The sequence below is a fragment of the Geotrypetes seraphini genome, chromosome 2 (assembly GCF_902459505.1).
Source record: "Geotrypetes seraphini chromosome 2, aGeoSer1.1, whole genome shotgun sequence".
NCBI classification, from domain to species: domain Eukaryota; kingdom Metazoa; phylum Chordata; class Amphibia; order Gymnophiona; family Dermophiidae; genus Geotrypetes; species Geotrypetes seraphini.
The window spans coordinates 260755482-260766514 of NC_047085.1; the positions used below are offsets into that span (position 1 = coordinate 260755482).

Genomic DNA, 11033 nt, shown 5'->3' on the forward strand with positions numbered 1-11033 from the left:
ATTCCAAAAATCATTGATATATCACAAGTACGTTTCCCTGCTCTGCAATAGTGCACTTGGGGATTAGCCACAGCTGAGAGGAAACAACGTGTTGGCTCAGTTTGGCAATCAGCCAGGAAATACAAACACTCATACCACGTTATATAATTCAGGGCTTTAAAGAAAACTTCTGCATTTAAGCTTTCCGGGAGAATTCTAAAACTGAAGTATCTAAGCTTTCAGATTCCCTAGCAGCACAGAGGAATGAACAGCATGAGAAAACATCCAGGTTTAAACTCCCTATATTTCCATAGGCAATGGCTGAGTTTCAGTGCATGCCTGGCTTGCCTGGGTGTCCATTGCTTCCTCCTCTGGCTGCTCCCAAGGCTCCCTGGTATGAGTTGCATCATCTACCTCTAGCATGGGCCAGTCTGAGAGAGTCTGGCTCTCTCCAGCTTCATACTCTCCTGGGTATTCCTCTCCTGGGTGCCTCGTGAGTCTGGCTTCCCTTGGCTGCTTCCCCCTCTCTGTTCTCAGCAGGCTCATTATATCTGGTGGAAAACCACTCCCCTTCTGAGACTGTGGGGGAAGGGTTTTCCACCCACTCACTTGCTTCCTGCTTTCACAAACGGGATACTTTCTAGCCCTGGTTTTAACTGGCTGTTCAAATTTCCTGAGGGATTTAACAGTGTCAGGATGAGGTTTGCCTAGAGTGAAACTTTCACACTTATCCTGCCCTGTTTCTGTTATTTCCATTTCCCCGTCAGAGCTAGAGTCAGCTTGATTAATTCATTGGTCAGTCACCTGATCCACTCTCCTGCACCTAGGTGGCTTGTGCACATTCCTGCTCACTGGGACAAAACCAGGAAGGGATTCGGGTTTATTGTGGGTAAGACACGAAATAGACCTGGGTTTGTCACACTGTGGATTTAAGCAAATAGAGCTGCTGCTGTGCTAATGACAATTCCACATTGATGGCCCATAAACCTAATATTAAAGAGTCTAGAAAGCAATATCTCATGATATTATCAGTGCTGCATGCCAACTCTCAAAAGGGCGGGCCGCAGTGGAGAGAAGACGCAAGGAGTGGTGGCAGGAGTGGATCGCTAAATAACTACCGCCACCAGCAACACGTTGTAACGTCAAAAAAAAGGTAAATGGCGGGAGAGGGGAGATGGACTTGGGGGGAGCTGGTGGACTGGAGAAGATGGATGGGAGAAATGAACTTGGTGGAGGGGGGATAGACTTGAGGGAGATCATGGAGGGGAGATAGACTTGGGGGAGAAGGAGAAATGGACGTGAGGGAGTTGGTGGACTGGAGAGGGAGAGATGGGGAGAAGATGGATGGGAGAAATGAACTTGGTGGAGGGGGAGATAGACTTGGGGAAGATCATGAAGAGGGGAGCTGGGGGGATGGATAGAAGAAATAATGGATCTAAAAACAGGAGAGGGAGATGATGAACAATGGGATTTAGGGAGGGAAGGAACAGAAAGGAAGAGAAGGACACAAGGGATGGTGTGTGGGGGGATAGAGATACTGGATAGGAGGGTAGTAAGAAAGAGAAAGGGAGAGCTGGCGGGGAAGGAGGGAGAGATGCTGGATGAAAGGGTAGCTGAGAAAAGGAGAGATGGTGGATCTGTGGTATGGTAGGGTCCATCGCTGCAGCTATGGGAATAGAGGCGGAAAAAAGGAAAGATGCCAGACTTCCAGGGGAGGGAAGGGAAATGGAAGGGGAGGACAGAAATGGAAGATGGATGGTCACCATGGAGAAAGAAGAAAACGACAAATGGGCAAGAGACCCTGGCAAGCAAGTTATCAGAAGATGTTTGTTGCAGAGCCTGGGACTAACATGATTTGAAAAATGACCAGACAACAAAAGGTAAAAAAAGAATTTTATTTTCTGTTTTGTGATTACAATGTGTCAGATTTGAAATTTGTATCTTGCCAGAGCTGGTGAACGTGAGCTAGTATTTAACAGAGAGGAAAAGTCTTTTTTGTTTGTTTATACCACAGCACCAGTGTGGGTAGGAGAGAGCAAAAGGGGATGAAGAGGCTATAAAATAAACTCACCAGGAAAATCGAATTGAAAAATCAATTCAATAGGCTGAATCAAATCGAAATATTTTTTCCTGAATCGGGCAGCACTAGTGCCTACCTCTTTTCTGCACCTGCAACCCCCAGGACCTCAAACAATGAGATGACATGGGAAGGATCATGGAAGGGGGGAAGGCATATATCTATTTTTACCCATCAGTTCCAAAGGATACATTCTCCCACACACTCATACATTGTTCATTGCTGCAGTTGGGAACAAAAGAGACACAATCACCAACAGAGGGCACTGAACCCCCAAACCTTGGCACTGCAACACCTCAGCCCAAACCAATATGCTACACAATCAGCTGACAGAAGGGAAAGGGGTGAAAGACAGTACAATGACACTCACCATATCATTGGCCCCTCAAACTGATAACCCCTCACACTTCCAAACCATACTTATTGGATACAACACAGTCAGTTCTACAGGTTGAGATGCTGCCTGCTTGTTAAGTTGTTCACCATACCACTGTTGCCAGTTGTTATCCATAAGGTTTCCTTGTATATGATATACTTTTGGACCCCTGAGGAAGGAATGTTTCTTTGAAACACGGACTGTGTCGGGTCCCAGTTCATCAACCCCTTTTGGATACAAACTGTTTCATGACTATATTTATGTTTGTTCATTAAAGACTTTGCGCTTTGTACACCATCCCTGCAGTTCTTGCTTTTGTTTTTCGATTCAACATTTTATTGCAGTTCTGTTGGCTTCTTTGCTTGTTGCTGAACATGGGGAACAATACATACACAGAGATAGAAGATAGATAGAAGATGGATGGTCAGCATGGAGAAAGAAGAAATGTTAAATGGTCAGGAGAGCCTGGCAAGTGAGTTAAGAGAAGAAAAATCAGAGGCCAATGTCTGAGCCCAACATGATTTGAAGAATAAAATGACGAGACAACAAAAGGTAGAAAAATTTTTTATTTTCTATTTTGTGATTAGAATATATCATTTGAAATTTGTATCCTGCTGCTGTTAGACCTAACTGGGGACTGCAAAGCCCAGGCCTTGCTTCTTTAGCTTCCAGGGTTAGGCAGTTGCCCTAGTTCAGTGTTTCTCATCTTCTTCAAACCAAATATCAACTGAGTACCCCCACCCAAGCTCTGCCCCATAGCTGCCCAGGCTCCACCACAGATAAGCCCAAGCTCTGCCCCTGACCCCACCCCCATAATAACAATACCAATTAAAATGGATAGAAGAAATTGCAATACTTCATATACACACACTATAATCTTATTAATACACTAGTCTTTAAGCCCGTTATATTAATAGAATAGATTTGTGTGTCTGTCTCTTTCTGTCTCTCTCTCCTTGGCCGCTGTATGTCTGTCTTTGTTTTGGTGTGTGTCTCTTTTAATCTGTCTCTGTAGCCCCTGTCTTTTTTTCTGTTTGTCTCTCTCTCCTTGTCCAAATTTTTGATTTTTTTTTTCTTTAAATCTGTCTCTTTAAACCCCTGTTCTTCTGTGTGGTTTTTTGACTGTCACCTTCTGTCTATCTCTTTGGCTGCTGTCTGCATTTCTTACTTTTGGTCTCTCTGTCTGTTTGTTTTGGTGTTTGTCTCTTTGGCTGCTGTATGTGGATTTTTTTTTTTTCTGTGTCTCTCTCTCCTTTTGTCACCTACCTTTTTTTGTGTAATAACGGAAGTTTCACAGAGTAAGTTGTTTGAATTATTTCCCCTCCATTTCCCTCCCCCCCCCACTACTTCCCTATGCAGTAGCAGCATTTCCCCTACCCCCCCTTTCCCTTCCCGCGGTCCCGACAAACCTGTGACTCCAGCAGCGTCTGCAGCACTCTACACATGCTGCTTCGGGGCCTTCTACTGCCCTGATGTGCTCTGCCGCGTCTCTGATGATGTCATCAGGGACATGCCAGAGTAAATCAGGGCAGTAGAAGGTCCCGAAGCAGCGTGTGTACAGTGCTGCAGGCTCCTGGAGTCAGCCAGTTGGATCGTGGGAAGGAGAAACTGATTAGTCTGTACTGTCAACTCTCTGCTGTGCTGGAGCTGGATGAGCCTGAAGCCGCGAGTATGGGGCCGTTTCTGCAGCCGCAAAGTGGAGAGGTGGAGAGCAGGAAGGCTTGTCTGCCGCGCATGCGCACTCCTACCGCCACAGCCCGACAGAACAGGGATCAGGGAAGCACGCGGTGAGAGTGCGCATGCACGCTTAGCATTTTATTATTATAGATAATGGTAACCACAAAATTTACAAAGCACAGTGTACGCAGAGAAAACCTTATCATTTATATTTGGGGGGTTTTCAAAGAGGTCAAGGCAGATGACTTTAAAATATGCAATGTCACCTCAGTAACAACTATAGAAAAATAGACAAATATAGTGCAAAATATAGACAGCAGATACAAATTCTCAAAACTGACACATTTCGATCACTAAATTAAAAATAATAATAATAATAATAACAGCTTATATACCGCAATACCGTGAAGTTCTATGCGGTTTACAAAGATTAAGCAAAGGTACAAATTGATTGACTTTAACCTATCTCATAATAAAATCATTTTTCCTACCTTTGTTGTCTGGTGATTTCATGAGTCTGGTTGCACTTCCTTCTGACTGTGCATCCAATATTTCTTTCTTTCTGCCTTCTGCATGCTTTCTCTTTCTACTTGCCCCTTCCCTCAAGTGTGACATCCCTCCTTCCCACCCACCCCCCAGTCCATCTCTCCCCAACCCCACTCACATATTCTCTCCCTATTTCTCCCTCTCCTCCACACCATGTTCATTTCTCCCTCACTCTCACTCATCCTGCAACAATTTTCCTTTCTTCCATCCCCCCATTCCCACTCAAAACTAATATGCTTTCTTCCCATCTCACCCTCCCCTCCAGCGTGCAGCACCTTTCCCTCATCTTCTCTTTCATGTCAAGCAGCACCTTTCCCTTCCCCTTCTGTCAGGTCCAGAAGCACCTCTTCTCCCTTCCCTTCCCTAGCAGCACCACTCCCTCTCCCCATGTCCAGCAGTACCTCTCCCTCTCGGCAGCTCACTGCATGCTTTTAACTTCCCCACGTAGCTGCCGCTAGCGTTAGTTTAGCCATGATTACATCAGGCAGCCTCGGGGCCTTTTCTAGGCCAGCCCGCCTCTGATGATGCAACTTCCTCTTTCATTGAAGGCGGACTGGCCTCGCAAAGGCCCAAGGCTGTTTGATGGAATTGCGGCTAAATTAAAGCTAGCAGCAGCTGCGTGGGGAAGTTAAAAATATGCAGTGAGCTGCCGTTAGGGAGAGGAGAGGTACTGCTAAGCCAGTGATTCCATCAGGCAGCCTCAAGGCCTTTGCTAGTCTGGCTCACTTTTGATGACGCAACTTCCTCTTTTGTCGGAGGTGGACTGGCCTAACAAAGGACACACAATGAGCTGCTGCTGCAATTCGGGGGGGGGGGGAGAGGAGGGAGGCTGGGGAGAGAAGACGAGGAAGATGGGAGATACACGATGGCAGCAGGGAGACCTACAGAGCTGCATATACGTAATGGCAGAAGAAGTTGGGAGTCATACAGCGACGACACTGCATACCCCCTACAAGTGGCTCACGTACCCGTACTGCTTGTTGAAAAACACTGCCCTAGTTGCACTCCCCTAACACTATTCCTGCCATGTGTGACTGAAGTATTCTGTTACCTTGATCTTTCTACGTAGCATTCTGTAGTAATTTGGCTTATTCAGTTTTCTTGATAGTGGAGGGGGATATTGGTGAAGGGGAGAATGGGGTTTTGCTGATCCTTGCTGTGTATTATTTGTGTTTTATAAAATGACAATTGTACAAAATATTGTTTCTTTAATAAAATAAGTTCAACATAAAATTACATTACATTAGTGATTTCTATTCCGCCTTTACCTTGCGGTTCAAGGCGGATTACATAAGAATTGTTATGCTAATAAGAAGTACATATTGTTAAGATATTAAGAAGTACTTAAGGAATAGGTAGAACATTTTCTCATTTGCTAAGGAGTAGTTGGCAATTGCCGGAGGTGTTCGGAACATGTTTGGTTGTGTTATATTGGTTTTATGTGCGGATGGGATCAGACAGTTTGCAGAGACAGGGACAAATCCCCCCCCCCTGCATTATTCTCTAATAAGCACATAAGAATTGTCATACTGGGACAGACCAAGTCCATCAAGCCCAGTATCCTGTTTCCAACAATGGCCAACCCAGGTACCTATCTAGATCCCAAGTAGCAAAACAGATTTTATGCTGCTTATCTTAGGAATAAGCAGTGGATTTCACCAAGTCATTTAGCCTATGGACTTCTCTTTTAGAAATTATCCAAATCCTTTTTAAACCCTGCTGATTTCACCACATTCTCCAGCATTTCAAAATGGATGGGTTGGGGGGAAGAGATGCTTAACACAATATGATGTATCCCTCCTTGAGCATCCAGAGTTTGAACCAATGGACACAGCCCCTGGACAAATGTCCCATCTAAAGCATGGCGTATCAGTTCAAGAAGAAGAGCCAATGGACACAGCCCCTGGACAATGTCCCTTCTAAAGCATGGCGTATTAGTTCAAGAAGAAGAGCCAATGGACACAGTCCCTGGACAAATGTCCCATCTAAAGCATGGTATATCAGCTCAGGAAGAAACCAATTAACCTAAAATGGCTAGAAGTTTAACGAGAATTAGGTTTTGTTTTCAGAACTAACCTGCATATCCCGGAAAATAGGTTAATTTAGTGTTGAGTAGAGCCCAAGAGCACCTCACACAGCAGGAAGCGCATTGCAGTAACCAGAATGAAAACAAAACAGAAGGACTATGGGCTAGATTCACTAAGCAAACCGATCATGTACCGATCGGTTTGCGACCCGATTCACTAACCTGTGTACCGATCCAATTCCGATCCGTGCATGCAAATGAGGTGAAACGCATGCAAAGTAGGCAGGGATGCGATTCATTAAACACCGACTGGGCTGGCCGATCAACAAGAAGCGACTGCTGGGAGCCAGTCGCTCACGTCCTTTCCGACTGTCCTGCCAGCCCTGCAATAAACCTGCTTTCTGCCTTCCCAATTCTTTCTCCGGCTCCCCTTCTCTCTGCCGCGACATGCTTTTGCTTCCCCTACTCTCTCTTTTTGACTCCCCGCTCTCTGCCGCGACCTGCTCTCTGCCTCCCCCGACTCTCTCTCTGGCTCCCCAGCTCTCCGCCGCCCTTTTCTGCAGTGCGATCCGTGGTTTTAACCTTCTTTAAACCCTTAGGTTAAAACCACAGGCTTGCACTGCAGGACAGGGCGGCAAAGAGCTGAGGCCAGTAAAAAAATGTAAAAAAAAAAAAAAAAAAAAAGACAGCAAAGATATGTGCAGACCATCTACAGCACAGGTGTCGAAGTCGGTCCTCGAGGGCCGCAATCGGACATGGATATGAATCAGTCCCTATGGGCTACTAAGCAGCTCAAAATCGCTACAGAATTAACAAGAAACACATAAACCACATTTCAGTAGTAGCATTAATTTCCACAAAGATTACAGACCCCTCCCTCCTAACATAACCTTAATACATTAGCAGGCCAGACAGCCATGCTGCCTTCATTAACATTCACTCTGTGCTAGTACCTACCCAGCAGGCTATGTGCGCGCCAAGTTCCTTTTATTTTTATTTATCAGCCATCGCGCGCCAAACCCCACCCACTCCTCTATTCAGCAAGCAAGCCGTTTTAATGCTCACATCCAACGGCAAATTGTAGTCTGTCATTAGCGTGGAACTCGATCAATCAACCAATCATCACATAGAGGGCCCACGAGGGTACTGCGTGCCATTCCAACGCAGGAAAAGGAGGGGGCGGAATTCGGGAAATAAACACTAATGATTATGTAGCTTCCCTTTTATTCCCGTTTCGTGTATAACAATGTCAATTATCTATTTCAACCGCTAGTTCTTAGAATACATTTTTGATTTCTGCTGTGCTTTTAAAAGCAGGAAACATCTTGTTAGGCGCGCGAAGCATTGTTCTATTTTCTCCCGCTATTATGCTCACCAGCATCCAACAAATAGTCCCTCTCAGCCGTAAACTAGCCACCCACCCACATAACAGTTTCTTCCTGCTCCTGTAAAATGAAAGGGATATACAGGTACAAGTTCTCTAAAGCTTTCCGAATAAGCTGTTTAAGAACGAGGCTATGAGTTAATGTCCGAGGAATGTCGCACGGCGGGAGCGGATGGATTCGTGGCGGAGGGATTTTACTTCAGCGGTTAGTATCAACGGTGTCTATAAAAGCCTCGGACGTTTGTCCCTCCACGTCATAGTTAAGAGATACGTTGGAGAGAGTGATCGGTGCGGGTAGGGGCCGTAGCCATGGCGCTATAACGGGCAGCGAAGCGGCAGCCTTCCCCAGCGGCAAGAGCAGCGGAGCGCAGCGCGGCAAGAACCAGCACGGCGAAACACCAGGCAGCTGCAGCCATGGCGTAAGTACACTTTTATTCCCCCCCCCTCCCATTGCCATCTGTAGGGTGGTTTTCGCGGGGGGTGGGATTAACTGGCGTCTCCAAGAATTGCATCCCTATTGGATGAGGAGGAGAAAAAAAAGTTTGTTTATTTTTATGGTTTTAATGAAATATCCTTTGGATAGATCGAAGTTTAGTTTTGCTTTGTGTTAGTTATTCGGTTGCCTTTTTTTCTCCTCTTGGTTACGGAGAGGGAGACGAGAGACAGAAATGACTATGCTGGAGAAAAACTGACGTTTCAGGAGACCGGATGTCGGACGTAGATATAACTAGGGAAAGACGAAACGTGGCGGCGGGTAAAATGGCGTCAGGGGAGAAGCCGGAGAGACATTTTAGCAACCGGCTGGAGCTGCTTGCGGCGGCCACGCCTCTCTGACTCATGGTGGGCTGGGCTATAGGAGACTGCCGATTTTTGCAAATAGAAGCGGCGTAGCTTCCCACATGAAACCTTTGGAGGTCAAATCTAGGCCTCCTAATATGTAGCATGAAAAACAATCTGAAAAGTGGTTTGTTAGACTAGAATGCTGTTAAAATGAACTGTTTGGGGGTTTTTTTCTCTCCTTTATAGGTCTTTCAAAGCAACCCCCAGCAGCCCTGCTGTACTAGACAAACAAAAGTTGAAATCTCCGTCCCTAACAACTCTAAAACTTGAAGATGAGCTCCCTGGGCGAAGAGATGCTGTTGGGGGACTTACTGTCCCCCTTCAGCCAGTCGTCTTTGGTGGCTGAAGAAAGCTTGGGTCTCCTAGATGAATATCTTGAGGTGGCCAAGCCCCTCAAACAACAAAGGTATTCCAGCCACAAGATTAATGAAGTCTCCTCCAGTTGCTTGTCTGTGGCTACATGGGATACACCCACAGGCAATACTGAGGGTAAGGCTAAATATTCATAATAAAAATTCCTACCACTCTTTATTTAAGTTCACATTTTTTTGTCAGCTTGATCAAAATCAGGGTAGTAGGTTTTATCAACTAACAGGTAGGTGGACTCTTAACATTTTTATTAAATTTCAAGAACACACATTTCTTACATGATCCAGTTATTAGCTCTGGACATCTTTAAGATTAGTTACAGTTCTGTATTAATAAAAGCCTTGTTTGAATAGTCAAATTAGATTTTCTAAAACAAAACTTCTACATTGAATGATTAAAAGTGTAGGCTATCAAAACTGGAATTTGGTTTTAATTGCAAGGATAAAAAAACTTGAATTTCTTTCGCTCATTATGTTACTTTTATTTTGCAGAGGATGCCTTCTCTGGCACTGATTGGATGGTGGAGAAAAACTTGAAGGATTTGGACTTTGATTCCCTGTTAGGTATGGAAGATATGGATACATTTGCCTCTCCAGATGAGCTTATGGCCTCATTGGAAGACACGTGTGATTTCTTGGATAACCCACCTTTCCAGGCAGCTTTAGAAGAGCCACCAGCATCTGACTCCATATTTCTTTTCCCAAAACTGCTAGGTGAGGCTGATCAACTAGCTCCCCTTTCACCTAGTACATCTCTGATCCTTTCCCCAGAACACTTGACTACCATTCCATATACTTTGAGTGTAGGTTTAGTGGATGAGGCAGATGCTAAAGTTGATACAAAACCAGTGGCAACTTACTTGTTGGTGGTTATTCCTAAGAGTGAAAGAGAAGAGGAAGTATCTTCAGATGATAGTGGAATTTGCTTGAGCCCTGAGTCCTATTTAGGATCACCCCAACACAGTCCAGCTTCTTCAGTAGCATCTTCTCCAGCCAGCCAGTCCCAGCTGGAGTTCCCCAATTCTGGGAGACCCAAACCTTATGACATCCCTATAGAAAATAAAACCATTGTAACAAAAGTAAAGGTAGCCAGTGGAGAGAAAAAAGACAAAAAATTGAAAAAGATGGAGCAGAACAAGACAGCAGCCACCCGCTATCGCCAGAAAAAGCGTGCTGAACAGGACGCTATATCAAGTGAGTGCAGGCAACTGGAGGAGAGAAACACCACTCTGAAAGAGAAAGTAGATTCATTGGCAAAAGAAATCTGCTACTTAAAAGATCTTATTGAAGAAGTAAGAACTGCAAAAAACAAACGCACTAAAAAGTGAATTGATGTCGTAGTTGAGCGCATTTTCTTTGTACATAGAAACGAGTACAACTAATAAATTATTTTCTACTAAAAATTGTGGTTTGCTTAAAAATGCATGTTTAGTGATTAGTTTGTGGTGCATTTGTTGCTTCAGTATGTAATAGCACAGAAATGAATTAAATATCCTGTGGCATTATTTTGGTAGTTGGCTTTGGAATGATTTTGAAAGTGAGCAAGTATAGTGGAAAGGTTTTTTGGTGTGGCTTGGGAAGACGAATGGGGATTTGAATACTAATCCATATTAAATTTGGTGACGTATGAATCTGGTTGAGGGTGGAGCAGTCTGGTTTTTGGGTTTTGTTTTTTAACTCCTGGTTGAATGCAAGATAGTGGTTCACATAACTAATTGGTTCTAAGATGGCACAGGAGGAAGTGACCTGCTGTGGAGCGG

At 44.7% G+C, this 11033-nt stretch overlaps 1 protein-coding gene across 1 annotated transcript; it reads left to right on the forward strand.

Moving 5' to 3' along the window:
* Positions 1-8310: 8310 nt before the first annotated feature.
* On the forward strand, positions 8311-10778 carry ATF4 (activating transcription factor 4). The gene is made up of 3 exons (XM_033929506.1): positions 8311-8484; positions 9092-9394; positions 9766-10778. The coding sequence occupies exons 2-3, from the start codon at positions 9178-9180 to the stop codon at positions 10599-10601; spliced, it is 1053 nt and encodes a 350-aa protein (XP_033785397.1). The 5' UTR covers positions 8311-8484; positions 9092-9177; the 3' UTR covers positions 10602-10778.
* The last annotated feature ends 255 nt before the right edge of the window (positions 10779-11033 follow it).

Coding starts and splice junctions, on each gene's coding strand:
- ATF4 (XM_033929506.1), top strand. CDS start 9,178: ATGAGCTCCCTGGGCGAAGAGATGCTGTTGGGGGACTTACTGTCCCCC. Junction 9,395..9,765: donor ACCCACAGGCAATACTGAGG/GTAAGGCTAAAT, acceptor TTTATTTTGCAG/AGGATGCCTTCTCTGGCACT.